Source organism: Opisthocomus hoazin, chromosome 8 (genome assembly GCF_030867145.1).
Source record: "Opisthocomus hoazin isolate bOpiHoa1 chromosome 8, bOpiHoa1.hap1, whole genome shotgun sequence".
Lineage (NCBI taxonomy): Eukaryota > Metazoa > Chordata > Aves > Opisthocomiformes > Opisthocomidae > Opisthocomus > Opisthocomus hoazin.
Window position 1 is genome coordinate 4,305,551 of NC_134421.1, and position 25,952 is coordinate 4,331,502.

At 44.8% G+C, this 25,952-nt stretch overlaps 1 protein-coding gene across 6 annotated transcripts in view; it reads left to right on the forward strand.

The window, feature by feature from the left end:
- The window catches only part of BICD1 (BICD cargo adaptor 1), a 191,832-nt gene that overhangs the window by 74,779 nt on the left and 91,101 nt on the right, over positions 1–25,952 (forward strand). For all 6 annotated transcript variants that reach the window (XM_075428747.1, XM_075428749.1, XM_075428753.1 and 3 more), the window contains exon 2: positions 25,116–25,328. In XM_075428747.1, coding sequence (XP_075284862.1) covers positions 25,116–25,328 — 213 coding nt within the window. The remainder of the gene's footprint in view (positions 1–25,115; positions 25,329–25,952) is intronic.

The window sequence follows — 25,952 nt, forward strand, 5'->3', positions numbered from 1 at the left end:
TGTGTAGTGCAGGGCCGCTTGCTGAGCTGAGCTAACCCCAGAAAACTGCAGTCCCACTTCAGCTTCTGTTTGATACCTGGGTTGGCGCTGGGGGGTGGGGGCTGGACCAGTGAGAAGTATTTTCACTTGGACATTCCCATGTTTGTTGTTCTTTGGGGACTGGCGCTCTTATTGCCTGATATGGGTGAAGCATAGAAATCCAGTTCTCACTAACCTCAGTTGTAGATATTTGTTAGCTAAATCAGCACCAAATTATTGTCCCATAAAAAGAAGCTACTTCGTATGGCTTGTAGTGGTCCTTTGGGGGTCTCTTCATTCAAACAGACACTCCCCCCCCTGCCCCCACCTTAGCAGCTGTAACACCAGGCCCTTCACAGAATCACAGAATAGTAGGGGTTGGAAGGGACCTCTGTGGGTCATCTAGTCCAACCCTCCTGCCGAAGCAGGGTCACCTACAGCAGGCTGCACAGGATCTTGTCCAGGCAGGTCTTGAATATCTCCAGAGAAGGAGACTCCACAACCTCCCTGGGCAGCCTGGGCCAGGGCTCCGTCACCCTCAGAGGGAAGAAGTTCTTCCTCATGTTCAGACGGAACTTCCTGTGCCTCAGTTTGTGCCCATTGCCCCTTGTCCTGTCACTGGGCACCACTGAAAAGAGCTTGGCCCCATCCTCCTGACACCCACCCTTCAGATATTCACCTGTGCTCATGATCTGCTTGGGAGCTACATTTCCTGTCCGGGTGGTCCCTCTGATTCCCCTTGGTATGCAAGCCTGTCAAATACGGTTTACTCTGGCCCTGGAATTGGTTATCCTAAAGGGGTGCTTCTGGTTGGGATTTATTCAGAGTTCTCCTGCCCTCCCAAAATAACAATTACTGTTATCCTGATCTGACTGTAAAGGATTTTTTGCTCTAACTGTGGTCTTTGGTACTTTGTGCCCCTCATAGTTTTCAGTGAATGTCTTTACTAAAGCAGCGGTTTCTTATCACAGCTGTATCTGCTCCCCATGCCTCTAATTACTCCCAGATGCTCCCCAGTGTTTCTGGTATCCTTTAAAGGACATGGTCAGTCTTTTAATGCAGATTGTAAGACATCTACGTCTTGTTAGTTAGGTTTCCTCTTCATCCATGATTTTTGCTTGACTCTACAGGCCTTCATTATAATAGGTTACCACTTAGATAGGCTCTTCTTCATCCTTATCAGAAAAGCATGCAGAAGTTCATCTCGCAGTCTTCCTGGACAAGGTTTCACTCTTCTGGAAATTATCTACAAGCTCACCCAGGCTAGCGGCTGCTATCTGGTGAGGCAGTAATCACCTGTAAGAGGGGACTTCATCCTTCATATAGTGTTAGTTTGAAGCTATCTTGGTTACAATTATCTTCTCTCTTACTCTTGAGCACAGACGCAGCTGCAGCTCCCAGTAGTTGCTTCTTTGTGAAGAGTGATAAGAAAATGAGAGATCTGAGGGATGTATAATATTAAGGCAATCTTGATAATATAGCAAACCCTTTGAAGTACTGCAAGACTCATCAAGTCCATCTTATTAGCTCATTTTTAGTTATTGGATTAGCTTGCATTTCTGAATTGAGCACAACCCTGTCATTTACCGTCCTGGTTGCTTGAGAAATTTGATTTTGATCTGTATTTTACACTTCCTTTGCGAATCACTCATGTCTCCCTCTCTGAACGCGTATTGTAGTTTGGTACGGCTCTAGCTTGGCTGGCGTCTAATTTCATTTTGGTCATAATTTGGTAATAATTTGCTCATTTCTGCTGCACTCTGTGTTTAATCATGTGCTCTGTCACACAGTTTCTGCATTTGGTTTATTTCTTTTCTAATGGAGCGCAGGGAGAGCATGTACTGTATTCTCCAGGCCAGTCCTGCAAAATGGGAGTCACACTAAATATTTCTGTTCTGGCTTGAATTTTCCCCAACTGTAGTGGCTGTTATTGTGCCTGTTTTCCCTGCTAACTTTCTGAAGCTGGTATTTGCTCATTACCCGGTGTGGGATCAGCAGTCTCCACCTGATTCTTCTTCACCTCCAGCGTGACACGAATGGCAGCCCATGCTTCGCTTAATTTTTTTTCTATTTCATCTAGCGTCCTCTCTTTAAAAAGAGATGGCTACTCTGTTCTTCTACTGAAGCCTCCTTTCCCTGGACATCTCTTAATACAGTTGCTCTTCACAATCTTTCTGCTATAGCATTACATTCCCTGGCTTTGTATTCCTCCATGTACTGTTGTAGATTTCACAACTCCTCCTCTAGAGCTTCAGGTTTTTGTTTTAATACTGTTCTCAGCCTTTTTTTATCTTATTTTCCAGCTCCTATTTTTGGCTCCTTTTCTCATACACCCCAGTGTCCAAAGACTCTAATGGTGTTCAGAGGTTCTTAAATTAATTCCTCACTTTGTGTTTAATGCTCTCAGAAAATCGTTCTGCATTTCCTAACTGCCGTTTAAAAAATACTCTCTGTCCTTGGATTGGGACCCCACTGAGAGCCCTGTGCTTCTAACTGAGAATTTATTTTGCCCTGTTTTTGAGATGACAAGACAAAGGATGGAGATCCTTTCAATGCATCCTTCCTGGGTGTTTCCTCAGTATTACTGGTGAGGTCACCACCACTTGGGTAGTTCCATAACTCTCAATCACGTAGATTACTTGGACATTTGAAACTACCTTGCAGTGAAAGCAAAAAAACTTCCTTTCCATGAATTGCTTGGGCTGTTGACACTGCTGCAGACTGACAGTGAGATCATGTTTTTCTCCTCTCCACAGACTTTCAGCAGTCCTCAGTTGCTTAGGCTTGTCCACATTCTTCATCAGTTGTTTCATCCAAGCCTTACAACTAGTCTTTGGAGTAGGTAACCAGACTGACCAAGTGTAAACTTAAGATCAAATACTTGAAATGCATTTTCCTTTTAATGATAATAGGACAGTACTTCATAGAATCATAGAATACCAAGTTGGAAGGGACCTCAGGGATTGTCTGGTGTAACCGTTCTTGGCAAAAGCATGGTCTAGACAAGGTGGCCTGGTACCCTGTCCAGCTGAATCTTAAAAGTGTCCAGTGTTGGGGCATCCACCACTTCCCAAGGAAGATTATTCCAATGGGTGGTTGTTCTCAGTGTGAAAAATTTTCCTCTTGCATCCAGTTGGAATGTCCCCGGGACTAACTTGTACACATTACTTGTCATCTTTTCCATGTGACTCCTTGTAAAAATGGAGTCTCCATCTTCTTTGTAGCCACCCTTTTAAATACTGGAACATGGTGACAAGGTGTCTTCTAAGCCACCTTTTCTCAAGGCTGAACAAACGAAGTTTCTATACTTGCACGTACAGACCAGGAAAAATTCTGTGGACCTAGTTCTGAAGGAAAAGAGCAATGAAGTAGTGTTTCTTGTAGTTGCTATGGGCAGTCTAAATGTGGCATCAGATGGATTGATTTGTTTTGTTTTGTTTCTTAACAGAGGTGCCTGTTTTCATCAGCTTGGTTATTTGTAGACCACCCATCACAGTGCAGGAACTTCACAGAATCACAGAATCACAGAGTAGGAGGGGTTGGAAGGGACCTCTGTGGGTCATCTAGTCCAACCCTCCTGCCAAAGCAGGGTCACCCAGAGCAGGCTGCACAGGACCTTGTCCAGGCGGGTCTTGAATATCTCCAGAGAAGGAGACTCCACAGCCTCCCTGGGCAGCCTGTTCCAGTGCTCCGTCACCCTCAGAGGGAAGAAGTTCTTCCTCATGTTCAGACGGAACTTCCTGTGCCTCAGTTTGTGCCCATTGCCCCTTGTCCTGTCACTGGGCACCACTGGAAAGAGCTTGACCCCGTCCTCCTGACACCCACCCTGCAGATATTTATAGGCATTTCGAAGGTCCCCTCGCAGCCTTCTCTTCAGGCTGAACAAGCCCAGCTCCCTCAGCCTCTCCTCGTAGGGGAGATGCTCCAGTCCCCTCATCATCCTTGTAGCCCTCCGCTGGACTCTCTCCAGTAGCTCCTCATCTTTCTTGAACTGGGGAGCCCAGAACTGGACACAGTACTCCAGATGAGGCCTCACCAGGGCAGTGTAGAGGGGAAGGAGAACCTCCCTCGCCCTGCTGGCCACACTCTTCTTGATGCACCCCAGGATCCCATTGGCTTTCTTGGCAGCCAGGGCACACTGCTGGCTCATGGTTAACCTGTCGTCCACCAGGACACCCAGGTCCCTCTCCACAGAGCTACTCTCCAGCAGGTCCACCCCAAGCCTGTACTGATTACTACTTACTGTAGTAAAACTCAATGAGAGACCTCATTGGAAAAGGAAGGTGATACTTATTTCACAATTTTAATTTAAATGGTTGAATAATTAACTTGCATTCACTTTTTCAAAATAGTAACTCACTTATGCTCTCATACCCACGTGATGGGTACACCCAGGTGTGTGTACTGAGTGGTCTGGACAGGACCACTCATGTGGAGCGTAGAAGACAAAAGGACTCCAGCTATTACCTGAGTCCTCATCATGTCTGTTGGGTTCTTTATGATTGGTGTCAGCAAACAGGCTTTTAGTTGGGTTGTTTTTTTGTTTATTTATGATGTAATACTCCTTTCGTTCTTTGGGATTCTCATATTTCTCAGGTTCCCTTGGAAATGCGTGCTGCACAGCAGTATTAAAAGAATAGGTGTGTGCATATATGGGTATGTATAGACAGATTCTTCCTAATAACTTCTTACAAACTTCTATTTAAATACTTCTATGATACTGGTATTTTTGGACTTTTCAGGTTATAATACAGTGACTCTGCAATTTTAACATTGAAGAAGCTGCTGTTCTTGCACGTGATTTGTTCCGTTGCTGTAACTTTTTACAGTATTCGTGCTATTTCTCATTTGGACTTGTCTAACTTGAACTTAATATATTTCCCTTTTGATTAAAGAGTTCTTGTTTCGTGGTATTTTCTGCCCTTGAAATAGATTTGCTTCTGTAGGTAAACATCATCTCTTTTGATAGATGAGGTAGATGAGTCCCATTGCAATCGAAATTCATTGGGAGTAGTTTATAAGTAGTCGCTTCTATCAAAGCAGAAATGAAAGGGCAGAAATGTGTTCCTCTTTGGTTCTTTGTGGTTTTTCTTTCATCCCCTCTTTAACATAGTCGCAGTCCCAATGCAGTTGAAAAGAGGCCACAGGAAGAAAATCTGGGTTTCTTCCAGAGGTGTGATGGACAAAGAAGGTGGCCAGTCCCAGGACCTGAGTGACATCCTCAGTTCTTTGGAAGAAGCTTGGCCAGATCCCTGCTGAAACAAGCTGGTAGCTCATGTGCAGTGCTGCTTCTGCTTAGAGATGTCAAGTGGGTAATGTGTTTCCAGGTACTTAACTTAGCATTTTCCACAGCAGAGAGATCAGCGTTCCTAAGATCAGGATGTCTGTCATAAGCGAGCCCTCTACAAGGGAGCTAAGAAATGTGTTTTTCATGAGAAGCTTTTCATTAGAAATGCACTGCTTCGTGCCACCATTTAAGACCTTTTATGTAGGAAACGCTTCCAGCAATGCAAGTTACAAGTAAGAGTAATTCAGTTTTTAAGAATTGTTACAACAATTTGGTGTAATCTCTTGGATCACGCAGGAGATATAAAACCTTACTCAATGCTGACCACGTGATCTCAGTCTCAATAGCAGCAAATTATATGATGGTATCACAAGAGGAGATCTGGCCACTTTTTCTGCATTTACTTTCAGTGCTTTTTTTTCCTGGGAAGCCTAGCCTGTCAGGGCTTTCCACAAATGGTGTTATTTTTCTACAGAAACTATGTTGTCGTCTTATTCTGACCTTGCCAAAACCCCAGACCTTCCTCTGTGATATTTCACTGAAGTTAAAAGCCGAAGTCTGTGTTCTTGTTTCCAAAGACACCTATTCTTCGACACCGAAGGTTGCTATGTGCTGTCGTTCTAATATTATTCATATTCTGCGCTGTATTGCCAGCATCAGCAGTGAAACATGGTTATCTTGGGATCTAAGGAAAGAGTTTCCTGCCTCTTGTAATTCTTGCCGTGGCTCGGGCATTTAACCTTTCGACCCATTGGGGCTGGCCTCTTGACAAATATCCTGCCATGACAGCAGGACTGTCAGTTGTTCGCTGCATTTCCAAGAAGTCACAGAATCACAGAATGTTTGGGGTTGGAAGGGACCTCTGTGGATCATCTGGTCCAACCCCCCTGCCAAAGCAGGGTCACCTACAGCAGGCACTTCCCTGTATTCTGCTATCAAGTATGAGGTAGAAATTTGTAATCAGTGTTTGTATAGCATATTTAACTGGTCATGCCCAGCGTTAAGTTACGGTCATACAATTTTTGAGAGCCTTCATTTGTCTCTTTATTACTTCATAAATACAGTTTGAAGGGTTTTGGAAGCTGTATGCTGTCACAAACTCAAAAGGAAAATTCTCCCAGAATTGGTCAAAACTGTTGTAGAGGCTTGTCTGTGTGAGGAAGGGATTGTGAAAACATGGAATTACTACAGCTATTCCATCCAAACTCCACCACGGACACTTATTAAAAGCTTTTCTGTGGTTTAGCTTAATCCACTTTCAAAGTGGACTAAAAAAGGCACTCTTAATATCCTCTCAGAGAGCTACTGTAGAAGAGCTGTTCCTTGACAGATATTTTAGGTTATTTCTCCATGTAGACAAGCCTTAAGTGATACTTCAGACATTGTAACATTTTGCACTTCTTTTACTTCTCCCACATCAAGGTGTCTCTTTCTGAACACAGCTCAATAAACCTAGTATGTGTTGAATTTGTCTTGCATAGTATCTACGTGAATTTATACTAATAAATTACAGCACGCCAGGTAATACCTGGAAAAACTTTTAAAGGCAATAATAAAAATATTTTTTATTATGCTACATCATTATTTCTTTTTTTCTACTTTATTTTTATTATCTCTTCATCATTGGCACATGCATTTAATCAGGACAGCAGAAGTGGTGAACTTTACCTGAGACGTGGCGATGACGCGATTCCCGATCTTGATGCCCCTCACTTTAATTACTGTTCCTCTGATCTGTCTGGGCACAGTTTCAGCGTGTGCCTGTGGTTTTCTGGGCTGCAAGCTGGCATCCCACCCGTGGCTGGCCCAGCTGAGCTGCAGCACTGCTCCTGCTGAACAGACCTGCATAAAATCGCTTGGAGCACGTTAGCAGAAATGGAGTGAGTAGCCCTGAAAAAAACCCTATGAGTTGCTATTTTCAAATCAGCCTAAGGGTTTTGGACAACCTTTTAAACTAAAAATCCATCTCCATTTTCTGGAGTGTGCTGAAATCATCAGTGGTGTGTGATTAGATGTGTGTGCGCATAAATACACAACACAACGTCTTGGTGCTATTTGTGTAACAAACAGCAGAGTCATGATGAGTTAAGATGATCTTTTTTCCTTTGAACTCTGTCCGAATCAATTTCTTTTAAGAGATGCAGCATTGTAAATCCCAGGGTTCTGTATATTGCCAGCGTGTTTTAGTCTGCATTGGGACAGGGACGTATGGTAGCAGAATACTGGAAATTCACTAAAAGTACTTTGTTCCATTCTCCTTTCCCTGATTTTGGGTCCAGAGAAGGGCCACGAAGATGATCAGAGGGCTGGAGCACCGCTCCTGTGTGGACAGGCTGAGGGAGTTGGGGCTGTTCAGCCTGGAGAAGAGAAGGCGCCGGGGTGACCTTAGGGCAGCTGCCAGTACCTGAAGGGGCTACAGGAAGGATGGAGAGGGGCTTTGCACAAGGGTGTGCAGTGACAGGACAAGGGGGAATGGCTGTGAACTAAAAGAGGGCAGATTTAAATTGGATATTAGGAAGAAATTCTTCCCCATGAGGGTGATGAGGCACTGGCCCAGGTTGCCCAGAGAAGCTGTGGCTGCCCACTCCGTGGCAGGGCTCAAGGCCAGGTTGGATGGGGCTCTGAGCACCCTGGTCTGGTGGAAGACATCCCTGCTCATGGCAGGGGTGTTGGAACCAGATGGTCTTTAAGGTCTCTTCCAACCCAAACCATTCTATGATTTTTCCTTCCAAGCCATGCCTTATGAAATCTCGTTACAGCTCCCAGTGATGTGTTAGCTGTTCTTGGAGGTTTGTGATTCATCCTGTAAATGGAAACCAACGCTTGAGAAACTCTTGGAGGTGGCTTGGATTCACTGACTCAGACAGTCTTCTGTGCAAAAGGGGCAGCTCCTGGCGTTCGGGGCCATCTCAGAAACCAGTGTTGTGGAGCAACATGGTACAGAGGCAGCACAGGTTGGGTTGGTGTGAAGAAAATCCTGCTGGCCCTTGTGGAGCCTTTTGACCATACTCTGCCATTTGAGGGCATTCATCAGCTCGAGTGCAAGATCATGCTTGCTGGACCTTCTAAGACCAGCCTTTTTGTTTTGCTAGCAAGCCTGTGGAAAACCTGAAGTGCTGAGAAACATGGTGCAGAACAGGCTGGCTGGAGCTGCAGTGGTCAGGCCAGGTCTGGCAGGGCTTGTTCATTCTTGTTTACTGTTGCCCACATCTTGTCCTAGCTGATAGCGCCGAGCCCCGTGAGAGTCTTTCCTCTGCCTAGGGATCCTCGTTACCGCGGCACTGCGCAGCCTCCTAGAGCGTGTCAGTGTGGCTGTATGCACAGCTGTACTTGCAAGATTTTTAAAAGAGTGATCAGAAGCGCCCACCCTTCCAGTTTCCTAGGGTCATTTAGGTGGGGTGACTTTAGTTTGTTCCACAGTGTCCCCCTTTGGGTACACAGAGACTTGAGTGTGGTGCAGTTTGACTTAAGCGTCACCTGCGTAGATGGAGTTGCTACTGTCTTTGAAAGGCTGGCTTATAGATCTGATGGTAAAGCTAGTTATGACTGTATTTTGACACAAATGAGTATCTATGAATCCATTGCAAAAGAAATACGTTGGGTGACACATCTTTTTCACCTTGTGTATCTCTTTCTGTTGGTGCGTGTTTCCTACAAATGCTCTTGTAGATGTGCTGCAGATCAGTCATTCGAGTTCAAGACATCTTGTTGGATATGCAGGCTTAAAAAAAAAAACCCACACCAAAACCAAACAAACTCCATCAACCCTCTCAGGAGTTGCTTCGAAATGGGAGTCAATAGGGAGCTCTCTGTCCCCTTCTGATGTTTAAAATACTTCCATTAACTGACATGTCTTCCAGTGTGGATTTGTCTGACGCTCCAAAAGCTCTTTGTCTGTAAAGCCGTGAATGAAAAAGGAGAAACCCTATCAGCAGCTTGATCATCTCTGCCAGCTGTCATGTTGTGATACTATCTTTTCGTCTCATGAATCGTCGGATATGATTCAATTGCAAATGTAGATTAGAAATACTTTTCAAGCAATGGAAGTGTTTCACAACACGGAGTATGAGAGGCTAACAGTAACTGGAAACTGCTGATGGCAACTTGATTTGACTGAGGAGGTCCTTGTTCTTTTGGGATCTCGGTAAGAAAGGCACCAAACACTTAAAGCTGGTTAACCAAGTTATTCAAAAAAGGATGGAGGTTACAGAGGGGATGATAGCATTCTTGCATCTCTCTTGATGCTGGGACCCTGCCTCTTGTGGCACTGGATGAGCCTCAGGTGGCTCATGGCATGCTGTGTTGTTCCCATCCGTGGTGAGTGTCGCCAAGCCTTGTTGTTCACCTGGTACTCTTACGGGGTCTTGGTCATGATACACGTTCATCAGTGGCTGACAGCAGTCAAGTCTGGAAGGTGTACTTAGCTTGAAGAAGTCCCTTGGATAATATGCTCATTTTACAGAATCTTTAAGATGCCTGACTTCTACCTACCTGCACTCGCTCTCTTTTAGATTTCGTTCACTCACGCTCATCTGTACGTTCTTTCAAGAACTAAGGCGTGTATGTGTGCACCAGTAGTCAGGTCAGGATCACTTGTGTGACAGGGGACACCGGGTGCTCCTCATGTGTCTGGAGTGCTTATTGAGTGATAATGGTAAACTGGCTTCTGACTGTATTCATTAGGAATGGATGGTGGTTTTGATATTTTGTTTCATTCCTCCACAATAGTCTTGAATTTCACAGTTCTGTTTTCCCTATTTGGACATTTGATGGCTCCAGTCCCATTCTTCATTCTCTTGACACCTTATCTCTAGGTTGGTTTGTTCTTCCTTTTCTTTTACATGAAATCACACGTGGCACTCCAGCGAATAACTGGAGAAGAGAAGGCTGCAGGGTGACCTTAGGGCAGCTGCCAGTACCTGAAGGGGCCTGCAGGAAGGATGGAGAGGGGCTTTGCACAAGGGGGTGCAGTGGGTTTCCTTTTAACCCCTGTTCTGCTGTTCCCTATGGGGTGCATGTGAGCACGTGTGCATACGTACACACACAAATATTTACTCATTCGTACCAGTCTTAATACCTTTTGCTTTAGATCTCTTCAGAACCGTAGGAAACCATTCCCCTTAATCATTTGTAGAAGGGGTTGATATTTGTGTTCTGATGTTGCAGCTGTGCAAATGGCCACCTGGCTGGTACTGGAATACATTCCTTTACAGTCTGCGAAGTGTTGACTTCAGAGATCTGTGGAAGCTTCCTTTCTGGAAAAGAAGACGATAACTCCGGTATCCAGTGCCGCGACAGATGAAGCTTGCTAGCTGAGCCCTCCCTCGCTGCCTGCTGACCGGGACGTTCTCCTGGCTGTGCTGCTGGTGCTCTGCTCTGGAGCAGCACGGGCATCGCTCCCGCGGACGGGCGTCGACGGAGGAAAGATGACTTTCCGTTCCACGACAACTGCTGTTGTGAGAAGGAAGAGTCTAAAGGGAAAATTCTGATGATGCTGGTGAAATAGTTTTGAAAGCCTCTGTGAAGTAGGACTGCCTCTGGAAGGGCTGAGATTGACAGGTTTTGCTGATACTCAAAAGCTCGTTGTTTAAACTGTTTGCAATTTGCTTGCAATTTCCGCACGAGCAGATGTAGTGAATCAGGAGCCAGAATGCAGTATATCATCCAGAAACGCATACCTGGGGGTGAAATCTGGGCTCCACCGAAGCCGATGAAAGCTCTGGTTACTTTCTCAGTAGGAGTCATGGATGCTTGATTTGCATATTCTTATGCAATTATTTTACAGTCTGGAAGAGAGGTCGCCCTGGGACAAAGCTGCTGACAAAGCAAAAGCATATTATCCTCTTAAATTTGTTTTCCTTTGACAGTTGCTTATGGGGAGGCAGCTTATTTCACAACCTGGAGTTTTCATCACTGGACAGTATTATTTATTGAACGCTGTGTCAGAGAACAAGGCTGAGAGCTACTTAGGATTTCAGTTTTGGCTGCGGCAAGATAGGCACATCCTATAAACGTGCCTGCAATCCTGGAAGTTGCCTTCGATTCCTGACCTCACTGGTTTGAGTATGGTTTTGCAAATCCCATACTTGCTGAGCAACCTGATGATATTCAAGTGCAGGGTCTTGCACCTGGGCGGAAACAACCCCATGCACCAGTACAGGCTGGGGCTGACCTGCTGGAGAGCAGCTCTGTGGAGAGGAACCTGGGTGTGCTGGTGGACGACAGGGTGACCATGAGCCAGCAGTGTGCCCTGGGTGCCAAGAAGGCCAAGAGGATCCTGGGGTGCATCAAGAGGAGTGTGGCCAGCAGGTCGAGGGAGGTTGTCCTCCCCCTCTACTCTGCCCTAGTGAGGCCCCATCTGGAGTACTGTGTCCAGTTCTGGGCTCCCCAGTTCAAGAAAGATGAGGAGCTACTGGAGAGAGTCCAGTGGAGGGCTACAAGGATGATGAGGGGACTGGAGCATCTCTGCTACGAGGAAAGGCTGAGGGAGCTGGGCTTGTTCAGCCTGAAGAAGAGAAGGCTGAGAGGGGACCTTCGAAATGCCTATAAATATCTGCAGGGTGGGTGTCAGGAGGATGGGGCCAGACTCTTTTCAGTGGTGCCCAGTGACAGGACAAGGGGCAATGGGCACAAACTGACGCCCAGGAAGTTCCGTCTGAACATGAGGAAGAACTTCTTCCCTCTGAGGGTGACGGAGCCCTGGCCCAGGCTGCCCAGGGAGGCTGTGGAGTCTCCTTCTCTGGAGATATTCAAGACCCGCCTGGACAAGGTCCTGTGCAGCCTGGTCTGGGTGACCCTGCTTCAGCAGGGGGGTTGGACTGGGTGACCCACAGAGGTCCCTTCCAACCCCAGCCATTTTGTGATTCTGCATTCATACAAAAACTAGTGCTGGGAACACCTGAGTCCTGAGGCAACAGTACCAGGAGAGCTATGCCTGGACAAAGGGCTTAGACTGCAGGTTGCTTTCTTATTAAAGCTAAATCTTGCAATCAGGATTGCCGTTTGCTTCTACTGGGGGTGGCACGTGGGAGCCTGATCAGTCTGGATCCCCACTGCATGGAGACAAGTGAGTGAGTATACGAATGCAGAGCATGGGGCACGGCCGGCCTTCCTCAGTTCATCATCAACTTGGCTTTGGGCAGACACATTTGGTGCGGATGCAGGAGTACGTGGAGGAGTGCCAGGCCATCGACCTTCTTGTGCAACATCGTGTGTCACACAAGTTCCTCTCCTCATTGGCAGATCCGTGGGTCACCAGCGTGCACCAGACTCCTTTCATCACTATCTTTACTGTGATTGAATAAGTGAACAGGGGATTTTTTAGTTGGGTTTTTTTGGGTTGGTTGTGTTTCAGGGAGTTTTCTGGGTTTGTGGTTTTGTGGGGTTTTTTTACCCTATACAAAATGAATTGAAGCTCCCTATGGATTACAGTGGGGACAGTTTATAGCGATCCCATTCTTTGATTCTTTCTCTCTCTCTTTTTTTTTTTTTTTTTTTTTTTTTGTATTAAGTAGGCAAGCTGTTGTTGCTGTAACATGATTATCACTACTGCCATATGCCTTAAAATCTCCCTTGCTCTGGAGGCATGAGATTACCCAGCACTCGCAGTAACCACCCAGCTGCAGCAGCATGGTGTGAAACAGGTGTGTGCGCTGCACTGATCGATGCTAAGGGCAGCAGAAAGTTCCCCATGGTCAGTCTGTAGCTGGCAGCACTCTGATTAAACCATCCTTTGAAAATAAATGAGAGGTCTGTAATTTTGGCCTCTGGTTCTGGAGTTGTGCTTGTGCTTAGAGGTTTCTCCAACTTAAATTTGTAGGAGGTTTTATAAATGTCTGAAGCAGCAGAAATCTCTGAATTGTATGTCTTTCTCTTTTCAAACCTCTGGTTTGAAAAACCACTAGCTAAAGTGTGTCCGGTTTTCCCCCCTTGCCCCCCGCCACCCCCAAAATAAGTACTCCAGCTGTGGGAACTGGAACGTGGAGCTCTTTCCTTGCACTCCGTTGTCCAAGCTGCTTGCGCTAAGCCCAGCTGTGGTTGCCAGATGCTGACATGAAGTATGTCGTGTGGTCACAAGGACAGAGTTTATTGTTCACCTGTGGAGTAGTCAGAACTGTGCCGACGAGTCACAGAAAGCACTGCACAGAATAGGAATATAAGTTAAATACAGTTGAAGCCACAATGGTCTTGCTTTTGGTTGTCTTTGTTTTTAGACTGGTGTTGAAGATACCTAAGAAAATAACCAACCGTGAGTCATACCTCCTTCAGCTGTACGTTCCGTGAGAAGTGTAATGTGTACTAGCCCTTCCAGCATATAGAGCTGCTCCTTCAATAGTAACATAGTTTAATTTGGAAGAGGTTCCTGAAGATGATCTTGTCCATCCCCTGCTTGAAGCTCCGAGTTAGGTGTTGCTCAGGGTCTTGTCCCAGACAAGTTTTGAAAGGCTCCAAGGAAGGAGATTACACAACCACTCTGGGCACTTATTTTGGTGCTGTGCCACTCTCAGGGTGAATTTCCCTTTGTCTTGTGAGAGTTTCCTTGGTTTCAGGTTGTGACCGTTGCCTTCTGCATTTTCCCTGTGCACCTCTGAGAAGGGTCTGGCTCTGTCTTTTCTATCCCCCTTCAGGCAACAGAAGAATGCAAGTAGATCTCCCTTCCCTTAACCTTTTCTACTTGTGCTGAACAAATTCAGTTCCCTCAGCCTCTCTTGGTATGCCATGTGCTCCAGATCCCCAAACATCTTAGCCTTTGACCTAGCTTAATCCAGGCAGTAAAGCATGTACTTCAGCATTAGAAGTCTCAGACTCCAGGCATCGGTGAACGTTGGGATAAATCCAGAAGTCAGCTCTCTCTCAAGCAGAGGTCAGCTGTTGACATACAGACATTTCTTCTCCAGGAAACCTTTCAGGCACCCCCAGCAAGGTCTGTGCTTGCGTCATATCACAAGCAGGATAATAAAGAACAAATCACAGCCCGTTTGGCATTTTAAAAATGGAGCTGTTATGCTCAGCCTGTTGGGGAGTAGGGAGAGGCATCAAAAGAGATGCTTCTTTTTGAGAGACAAGTAACCCCTTCTCTTCTCTCATTTCGTTTATAAGAAAGATAGGAACTGGTCTCTTGAGATGTTCATGAAAAGGCTCAGAGCATTGTAAATTTTGGAAAAAATTGCATTTATGAGGATTGGGTGTGTTGTTCCTTAAATCCAGGAATAGGTTTGTGCCCGGTGCACTGGAGCCAGTGAGCACATGGAGTTGAGATCCACTTTCTAACCGTGAGCGCAGTTGTGTACACGAAGGGGTGCTGGGCGATAATGCGCAAAAACCAGCACACCTCTTTGGAGAAGCTGGAGGATTTTGTACAGGTTGCAGCAAAGAAGAAGTTGCACAATACTTGCTCATTGGTCAACCTTTAGTTACAAAACTGGTGTACTCCTGTGCACGTTCTGATTAGTGATTAGTTCGTTATACAAGGTGGTCCTCCATCAGCATGTAAGGTCTACTCCCAGGGGTGTGCATGCTAATTAGCCTTAGGTTACCTTTGGGCATCTTGCCTCCTTCTCCCCCATCCCCGTGGTGATCTCTGATGACGTTAGCTCGTTGTCATCATTCCTGTGTTATCCTGATGTGATTTTCTCCCCTTGAGGAGCACAGGGTGTTAGTATTTACCTCTTCACATGCTGACTGTGGGCAGTTCCCCTCTTCCCCTGCATTTGGGGACCCCATCTAGCTGGTGACTCGCTGAGATAGACAAGTCACAAGGGCATATCCTGAAAAAGAGAAACACAAAGAAGAGCAGAGCAAGTCGATGCTTGGCTCTAAATGTCAGATACTGCTGCTGTGGTTATCTGAGGCTTCACTGTGGGTCCAAAAAATGCTTTAAAGGAGATAGGGGTTTTTTTTTTTCCTTCTCTGAAAATATGGAGAGAGAAAATGCCCCCTGTAGCTTCTAATTTCTTTTGTTCGTATGACAAAAAAGTACTTTGAGCATAAGGCTTCTGCCTGAGGGTGACATTTTATAGTGCTTTGAAGACAGAATTATACCTGCTTGGCATGTATTCTTTGCATCTTTACTCAAGCAAGCACAGAAGAAGGAACTGCAATTATCTCAGCCATTTCGTAGTTAGATTAACAGAAAAAAAGAAAAGCGGTCAGAAAAGCAAAAAAATCAAGTTTGAGTTAAACATGGGGTTCTACTGTTTACTGCAAAGGTAACAGAGCCTCATTGGAAGGCAGGTTCCATCTCAGACTTCAGATGCATTTTGTTACAAAATATAAAAAAATAAAAAAGACTATCTTTGATAGTCTTCCATGTTTGTGCTGGTAATGCTCCTGTTGGTTTCAACTGGGATTTTGTAACAGCTGGAGTTTGGCCTGATAATAGCACGAACTCACTGAAGCACCAGTATAGACATTGGTGCAAATTTTTAAGCCATTTTATGTTTCGTTAATAATGTGTGAATTATTTTGTTTATGGAAATAATTTAATTACTGTCCGTATTCATTTTGAACAGAGCTGCTTTAAAATTACCAGCATGAACCTAATTCGTTGTGTTGCAGATGAGTGGTGCTTTTTGTTACGAGCTTTCCCTTTCTGGTGCTTTCTGTGCCTGGAGGGAATGCTCAGGACCGGGGAATTTCAATCCTCATCTGGAGCGCTGTTAAAGGCAATTAAATGGAAATTCCTATTCACTCCTCCTCTTACTGGATTGCTGGTGAACAAGGGAGGTTAGTATTTAATGTTCATTTTCATGGTGGTGCTTTCTTCTTCTCGTCGATAAATATTTCCTAACCATCAAGTTTAGGAATATTTTTGTCCTTCATTTATAAAAACGCAGCGTGGTTGCCAGAGGCCTCACACCGTGGCGTATGGACTGAAAGCAGCACGGTGTGTACTGGGACCACAGCAGCACGGCTGTGTCTGTAGCTGAGTTGAATGTAAATGCTCATTTTCTCCACTAGTTTCTGAACGCTTCGGTAATTAGCATCTGATATATGGATTTCAGCAGGCCTGTAGACACTGTAGGGATCTGTTGAGAACAAATGGCAGATGTCCACGTTGCGCATGCTTTTATCCAAAGCTCCCTTGGGGAAAATACTAAGAATTGTTTGCGTTTGTCCTGCTGTTCTGCATCTGTAAACAGTCTCAGTACCACTTATGTTTTCCATGTATCTGATCTCCTCAGTATTTCTGGCACAGATAAAACCTCTAGCACGTTGGTTTGCAAGTCTTTTTTGCAATTTAAATCTCTCATGCAGGTTATTAGCATACATGACTTTACCATTGCCCAGCATTTGATTATTATTGCATTGAGTTGGTTCAGTAAGCTGGTATTTGGAAATAAAGTTAAATGCTTTTCGCCTTTAGGAGGAAATAAAATAGCTTCTTGCGGTAACATTTATGGATTTATTGTAGTTACCTGTACTGTGCTCATAACTATAGTGTGTTCTGTCTCAGATCATGAATGGGTGTAGTGTAACAGTCCTTTTTGCTGCATAGCAGATACTGTCCTCTACATTTTTCAAATGGGAAGCTGAGGAATAATTTTCTTAAGGCCATATCAAGTGTTTATAGCAGAGCAGAAGTTGAAAATGACTGTCCTCTCCTCTTTCAGAAGGCTGACTAATGCCATGAGAACAAATAAGGGAACCCCAGTTTGTCAGCTTGCTTCAAACCAAGTGCAAAACATGTAGTGCTTTTTTTCCGAGATAGGGCATATGAAGGGAATGGCATGTTCTTACATTAAAAAAACCCCAGCACACAAAAATCCTATTCACGTTGTGTGGTGTAAAGCATAAAACTGATCATCTCGACTTGGGAAATGATGGAGTGACCAAGGCTTAGACAGTTGCTTGGGTACAACTGAATTTTGATTAATTATCTCATATTCCTTTCGATCAGGGGACTAGTTAAGTCTAGGAACTTTGTTTGCTGTTCTGAGCTAAAAGACGAATCGGTGATGGGAGCGAGCATCTTTCTATCTCCTGCCTCTCTGCAGGAGAGTTCAGCATCCGGCTTTCTTGAACACAGGAGGAATCGGACACATGGGGCACTTCTGTAGCTGTAAAACAACAAGCTGTTTTCAGCTATCCTGGCAACCCAAAAGTTCGTGGTCGAGTTTTCTTGCCTGTGTGCCCATGCCGATTCAGGCTGTGTTCTCAGTCTGGTTTTGAGTTTGCAATCTGCTTACCTGCACAAGCTGTCCATGTCACAGGCACTATCCACAAAACACCTATTAGTTTTTTTCTGCTGTCATTAAGCATGCATCTGTCTGTATTTTGTTTGATATGTATATTATTTGCATCTGAAGACTTTCATCACTTCAGTATTGGATTCCAAAAGGAAACCTATTGACCTCTCTGGGCCGTGTTAAATGAACATCGGGAGGTCATGCCAACTATATAAAACTTATTCATAATGTAGATTAAATCTTTAGAGGCATGGAGCTTTCCCATATTTGAAGAAACCAGATATAATATGACTGGAACCCATCAGTCACTTCTGCAAAGGCGTGAGCCCTCCAGCGGAGGGCTACAAGGCTGCAGGGGTGATGAGGGGACTGGAACATCTCCCATACGAGGAGAGGCTGAGGGAGCTGGGCTTGTTCAGCCTGGAGAAGAGAAGGCTGCGAGGGGACCTTATAAATGCTTATAAATATCTGAAGGGTGGGTGTCAGGAGGACGGGGCCAAGCTCTTTTCAGTGGTACCCAGTGACAGGACAAGGGGCAATGGGCACAAACTGAGGCACAGGAAGTTCTGTCTGAAGATGAGGAAGAACTTCTTCCCTCTGAGGGTGACGGAGCCCTGGCCCAGGCTGCCCAGGGAGGTTGTGGAGTCTCCTTCTCTGGAGATATTCCAGACCTGCCTGGACAAGGTCCTGTGCAGCCTGCTGTGGGTGACCCTGCTTCAGCAGGGGGGTTGGACTGGGTGACCCACAGAGGTCCCTTCCAACCCCCTACTATTCTGTGATTCTGTGATTCTGTTGCTGTTTGCACTGCGGTGCTGCCAAGAAACCCAGGTTGGGTTTAGTTTCAGTGCTGCCAGCTGGGTTCTTCAACAGTAAAACACAGTCCCTGTCCAAGACCCTGGGCAATCTGCGCACCCAAAGTGTGAGGGAGCAGGGAGTGACAAACAGCCAGGTGATCGGAACCAAGCACTGAGCATATGCCTGTGAGAGAGCCCACGGAGAGAGAGATTCCCAGGTAGGCTGAACGCTGGCTTGGAGCTACTAGCAAAGAAACTGCTACGTGCGGGTTGATTGCAGCAGCATTCAGGTGAGCAGGAGGACGTAGAGTACTGGGGGTAAGTCAAAGAAATCATGTGATGTGACTCCCTTTAGACACAGTTTATGGGGGGCAGTTTTGTACCAGCTGGTTTTGAGGGAAGGGCTAGAGCCTGCTCAGCCACTTGCCCCCCTGCTCAGCCTTGCCTAGACGGGATTCCCGTACAGATCTGTGTCTGCTTATTAGCAGAAAAATACCAGAGGACCCTGAGCTTTGGTTAATGAACTGCGAAGAAAGGACAAAAAAAATATGTATTAAGCTTAATTTAAAAAACAAAACCAAATCACTTATCTGAAAGAGACACAGAAATGCAAGTGACTAAGGGAATTCTAAGTGGTAAGTGGGCATTCAAGCTGTGCCACAAAACAAGCCCTGTCCCTGACATTGACCCCAGGTAGGCATCTCTTCAAAGACTTGCATCAGTGGTGCTGCTGTTACTGGAAGGCAGCAAAATAATTCACTCTAAAACTTCGTTTTGGAGTGTTAGAAAGCGGGCGTTCTTTATTGCAGGGCTGGATGTGCAGGCGACAGCTCCGCCCAAATGCGCATGCCAGAAAGACACATTGCTAGGTATTTATGCAACGTGAACATACATATTCATTACATTTCTGAGAAATGCTTATCATATTCATGGGTTTTCTGAGAACTCATTAGCATATGTTAATGTCCTTTGCTCATGTTTGTTGGTGCATCTCGGTGGTTGTTGGGGGCCTTCAGATGAAGGCTCGTACTCTTCATCACGGTGTCTGCCGGTTGTGCTTTGCTTCTGCGCAAACTCAGTTCTAAGATCACATCTACTGTGTCCTTCAAGGTTGCTCCGTTCCGGTTTTATGGTCATCTTGCAGCCTCCTTATCTCTGTAGCTTGCACATCTGCTCCCCCAAGGCCGAGCCGCCTAAAGGGATTATCCAGGAGTCTCTTATCTTACAACCGTCCCAATTCTTCACAAAGAACCAAGACTTGCTTTGCTTGTGCAATGATTCTGACTGCCTGAAGTGATAACTTTTATCTACATCTGCTACAGCTGTTACATTTGCTACATTCACAGGTATCACCGCACTGACATTTACCTAGGAAATAGGCTACCCTCTTGGATAATCCCAAACTGCTTTTTCCCCGTGCTTTTGTGTTAGGAATGTGGAGGTAACTGGTACGTAATACATTCCACTTTGCAGCAAGTTAGCAGCTGAAACAGGTAATCATTCGAACAAGTTCAATGCTGTTGCATTATGCATCAGAAGAACTATGTTAAGTGTCAAAGTTATAAAGGTAGGCTGCCTGCTTGTGCTGAGAGCAGTCAGGTCATGTTTTATTGCTGGTTAATCGTCACAGGCTGGAAGAGTGAGTTTCTGTGCAAACACTTTGGAATTCCTGCCCCAGAAGATGGCTAGTGAAACTAAAACTGAAACTCGGAAATAGCGTCCTTCACTTCCTACTGATGTTTTTAACTGATCTCGTGCATATATGCTGCTTTCTACACCTAAATTAGACATCTAGTTTCTTTTCTCCTTTGTTTTTTTTTTTCAAATGCTCAATATAATTTTCATTTCACAGGCATCACTTCATGTCACTCACTGCACATGAGCTTTCTATTGCTGTTTATATTTGTCATATAAATATTCTTACATTTGTTGTTTGAAACACTCGAATTTTTCTATTGCTCTTTCACAAATCTGTGCCTGTTCTGTTCACTGCGTTATTTCTTTCATGCTAGTTTGCTTCTGACACTGGAATTTCCATCTGAGGTTATTTAGAGTTCAATGGGAAATGGCCTTTTCCTCAAAAGCTCTACCTTTCTCTGTGATAGCACTGACCTCTTAACCGTGTGTGCTCACTGTTGCTGTCCTTTATCATGCACTCAAACAAATATTGATCCTTATTGTATAGTTCTCAAAGCTCAAATTTTGAGACACCACTAAGTCATGATGCTGTTACGCAGTTCTCAGGTCTCAGGATATGTATACAATGTTCAATGGCATCTTGTTACTCAGCTTTAACGACCAACTTACGAAAGAAGTATCTCCTACCTCTGTCAACAGCATCCTTTCAAGCAAAGCCTGGAGAGAAGTGATGGGACTAGTATAAGGTGAAATTCAGACTGGGCTGTTAGGACAGTCTTTGTAGCTGATTTCTGCTACTGTGCGTACCCTGGGAGGGGGTTTCTGAAGGGAACAGAAGCCAGAAAGGACTATATAGCACCCTCTGAGTCCCGATTTGAATTTGGAAGAGGATGTGCTTTGTCAGAAAAGCTCTGTGATGTGATTGCTGAAATGAAGAGCTACCAAGGGACTAGAAGTGATTTCTGAGTGGTTTTAATGAGTAGTCACACCAAGCACGGCAGCAGCATACTGAAAAGAACGGCAGTAATTAACTAATATGTCTGCAAGATACAGAAGAGCACCAGTCCAAAACACCATGCTAGAAACAATGCAAGCGAGCGAGTTGGACACCGTTCCCACAGTTACAAGCGCAGTCTTTGCTTCTGTAGCTATTTCTTCATGGTTAGTTCAGAGAACTCTGCCTGTGTTGGTGTGCCTGTCCTAATCCAGTTGAAAACATGGAAAAGCATGGAAGAGCCTGGCCCTGCTTGCGCCATCCTGATATCACCCGAAATTTGGTTTAGGGAGAAGGTGGTGTGGCACCAATATAGGTGACAAAGGACTTTAGGTGGGAACAGAGTCTCTCCAGGAGCCAAACTATATACCTTCACTATAAATATCTCACCAAAATACTGGTATCCTCTTCAAGGGTGAGCACAGGGAACATCTACTTTGCGTTTGCATGGTCCTTCTTCCTTTCCCTTGGCGTCACATGGTATCGAAGGAAAGCTATTTCCCCAGTCAGGCTTCCACAGCAGGCTGGTATTTTCCCATATACAATACCACAAGATAAGTTCAGCAAACCAGTTTGTATCTGACACTTGACTCAAACACAAGTGAACTTTCTTTAGCCTGCAGTCCAGGTTGCCACCATCTCATGTTTTGACCTTCCGCTGCTGCTGCTTCCTTCCATGCCCGATGCCAATGCCAGCTCTCGCGTATATGAACGCCTGCATTTGTGCCAAATGCTCCTGCAGTTTGTAGCTCATCCATTACTCAATGTGGACTTCCAAGCTGTGGGGACCTTTTGACTCTTTCCTATCCAGCATGTTCAGGAGGTAATTGTGAGGGCTGAAGTGGGCTGTTCCAGCTCTCCCAGGCTGCAGCCTGTCTGTGCAGTTGGAGGAGCGCGGCGTTGGTGTGAAGCGGTGGTCTGAGGCTTATTGGCACATCCAGACATGGCAACCGGTGGTTGTTGGAAGACAACTGTTGTGCCTGTGATAAAGTTAATTGACCTGAAAGAGTTTTTCAGGTGACCAACTTCTCCCACTATCGGGACGGCTTCAGTGGAATAACTGAGCACAGTTTTGTGAAATATTTATGTTATAGCAAGGCTACAGTGTTTTGTAAATAAGTAAAGATATTAAGCAAATTATTAAAACATAAAATTTGAATCATAGAATCAAGGAGTGGTAAGAGTTGGAAGGGACCTTAAAGATCATCTGGTTCCAACACCCCTGCCATGAGCAGGGATGTCTTCCACCAGACCAGGTTGCTCAGAACCCCATCCAACCTGGCCTTGAACCCTGCCAGGGAGGGGGCAGCCACAGCTTCTCTGGGCAACCTGTGCCAGTGCCTCACCACCCTCATGGGGAAGAATTTCTTCCTAATATCTAATCTAAATCTGCCCTCTTTTAGTTTAGAGCCATTCCCCCTTGTCCTATCACTGCACCCCCTTGTGAAAAGCCCCTCTCCATCCTTCCTGTAGCCCCTTCAGGTAATGGCAGCTGCCCTAAGGTCACCCCGGCGCCTTCTCTTCTCCAGGCTGAACAGCCCCAACTCCCTCAGCCTGTCCTCGTAGCAGAGGTGCTCCAGCCCTCTGATCATATTCGTGGCCCTCCTCTGGACCCGCTCCAACACATCCATGTCCTTCCTATGTTGGGGGCTCCAGAGCCGGATGCAGGACTCCAGGTGGGGTCTCACGAGAGCGGAGTGAAGGGACAGAATGGAAAATAGAACAAATATCTGTCTACCATCTGAAAAATATTGGTGTAAGGGTTAAATTAAGTGATCAGTCTTATGGAAGATCTTAAGTGGGTATGTCTAGAAAGTTTAAACTTTTTGATGTTCTGTAGAGACCTTGAAGTACGGAAGGAGGACTTTTTGCTTGCTTTGTAATTAAAAGACATCTTGTGTTCCACTCCCTTGTTGCATGGATCTGAATAATTTCCATTGATACGGAAGGAAAACTATGCTTCCTTTCTTTCCTTCCCCTGATTTTTAACATATTGATACAGTTTAAGAAAGAAATTGAGTAGTACAATATTAGAGTAATCTTCAGATTTGGTTTCATAGGAAAAAAAATGTTTAAATTATTTTCTCTGACACTTGTCATAGGTACAAGGCAATGTGAAGTACACAGTAATTTTATAGTATGCTACACGCCCTCCCCAAAATCTGTATTCACGGCCATTCTCAGCTATCACACGTGCTAGAATGCACCTGCAAAGTACATCTGAGGAAAATATAGTACGTACCTCGAAGGCCAACATTGCTGTGTACTGGTATTCACCCATGGTGCTTTAACTATAGTTCTCTGGCAGAGAGGGCTCCAGCTCCCATTTCTTCATGAGCTTCGCCAGCCCTGTCACTCCTAGCTGCTGTTCTGCTGCATTTTGATTTTTTCTCTGGATACGTGGCCTTTGCATTTGTCTTGCCAGGGTCTTTGTTAGACTGGGTGCTTTTTGCTCAGTCTCAGATTGGGAACAGTGAGCCGTTGAATAGAAGTATGTAGATTAAGGTGTAATTTGTTAGTAGTGTTCCTGAAACAGTCGTCTTAGATTCACGGATATAGTGACTGAATCAGTGCTGAACAGTTTCATTAAATTGAATTTCTTGTTATTTGGAAAATCCTATTTGGCAAGTTGCTGACACTTGCTATTTCGGTAACTTGCCGTCTGTTGAGAAGACAGCTGGGTTAGTAAGTTATTGAATATTTTTAGAATCCTTTAATGCTGAGTTCACAGGATTCTCTAAGTGAAGAAGACTTAAAAGCGAAAAAGTTTTTGAACAGGGTTTTGCTTTGAAGTTGCTAAGGGGCTGTTTCAGTCCTGGTACTGGTAAAACTTAGAACGTGTTCTGGAAGGCTAGAAATAGCGGCAGTAAAACAGCGGATTTCATTTGGCAAGGAGTTCTCATCGATAGGAAGGCAAAGGAGGCCACTGCTTCCAGCGGGCACAAAGGTATGGTGGGTTCATAGGACCGCGGAGAAATCAGGCTTCTGGGGACAATTTCCCGCTGAAAGAACATATATTACTACGACTTATATCTCTTTCTCCTGTATTGGGGAAGAAATTAAAAATCATGTCTTTCAAACACATGCTCTTTGAATTAAGATATACGAGAGCGCTTTTGCCTGTGTTAGGCTAAATATTCTTAACATAAGAGGCCACCTTTTGGCTTTTTCCAGAATTAGGCCATGCCATTTTCAGCCAAGTGTCTGATTTTGAAGGTGATACAAACAAATCAGGTTTTGCTTTTATTTTTCTTAATATATTGCTTTAGTACTATTTTTATTTTATTTTTGTTTATATGTTATTTTGTGTTTATTACATTACTTTTTAATGTTATTATATTATTGCAGGGTTTTCCTCCTCTCCCTTTCATAGCTAAAGGATATCTCCATCACTTCTGCTATTGTGGCTTGTACCTCGCTTTTTTCCAGGTTGCTTCATAGCTGTCCAAAGTAACATCAGAAATTGTCACTGAGAAATACTGCCTTATTAAGCTGAGTACTCTAAGCCAGTAACAAGAAGGGGAAGAGAATCACTGAAAATTACCTATATATTTAGAAACGTTTTGAATACTTAAATATTGTTTCTTTTCAGCAGAAGCAGAACACTGAGTACGAATGACAAGAAGGGGCTGTCCAACTGCGTTTAGCTTACCGGCATTGTAGATGGCCACTGGCTGGCACTCAGCTCATTTGGCTTAATTTCAAGTTATGGGCAGCTCTCTTCCATACCATGAAGTCAGCTCCTGTAATAAAAGGATGTTGAAAATGGAAAGCAATTTAGAAAGATTTGTCAGCTGTTTATGCTCCTTAAAACAAAACAAACCGCACATCCATTTTGCAGAACTAGAGAAGAAAGGAACTGACGAATTATTAACTGGCCTCCTGCAGGAAAGTTAAACACTGGCGCTAATTAACGGCTAGTTAGTGGAGCACCATCTTGATCTCAGTGGAGGTCGCCTGGATGGGGGCCATAAATCCATACTGCAAATGAGAGCAGCTTCAAGATGCTTCCTTTCAGCTAAATGGGATGGTGGCCCTCAGCCGCTGGGAAGCTGCTAAGGCAATGTTTATTAGGTCAGAGTTTGGGACTCGCAGAGCTGTTTCATTCCTGCTGGCTGTGCAGCTGCTCGGTATTGTGAATATTTTTTTCCTGGGGCTTCAGTAGTTTTATACTGTGCACTGTTTTCCTCTTGCAGGCATTTGGACAGTCCTTCTCGATTCATCGCAAAGTCGCTGAAGATGGTGAGACACGTGAAGAGACTCTCCTCCAGGAGTCTGCATCAAAAGAAGCTTATTACCTCGGGAAGATCTTGGAGATGCAGAACGAGCTGAAGCAGAGCAGGGCAGTGGTCACCAACGTCCAGGCAGAGAATGAGAGGCTCACTGCTATCGTCCAAGACTTGAAAGAGGTAAATGGGGGCATGCCGGGAGCGAGGGACTCTGTTTTCTTGGAGTATCAGCGATGGCATGGCTCTGAGTCGTGAAAGTACTACAAGAAGTAAAAGTGCTCACCTACCAGTCTGTGATCATCCCAGAAACCATCTGGCCTGAGAGGGTTGTGATTTGGGAAGGGATAAATGTAACTTTTTTATTTTTAAACAACAACAAATCTTCCCCCCCCCCCCCGGTATAATGAAGCCCAGATCAGGAATCTGTAATTTCCCAAGTACTCTTAGTATTTTGCATTGTATTTTATAACACCTGTATGTAAGCGAATTTTACATAATCACATTTTCTGCAGGCTTCTGATATTTGTGCAACTCCTCTCTGTCTCAACATTCATGTAATTTCTCAGGCATTCTGGATTGGGTAGGATTGGATAAAGCTTTCACCAGATTTCTTCTCTTGTAGAGCAAAATTAAAATGCATGCTTGTGTTTAAAAAATGGGCAATGGTAAGAAAGCCAGATGTAGTTATTGGCCACATGGGACGCAGTGGTCATTGATTAATTTCAGTGCAGAAATTAGTAGTTTTTAATAATTTTCCTTTTTTCATTGATACCTGGAAGTTTAGACAGAAGTTTTTTTCCTTAC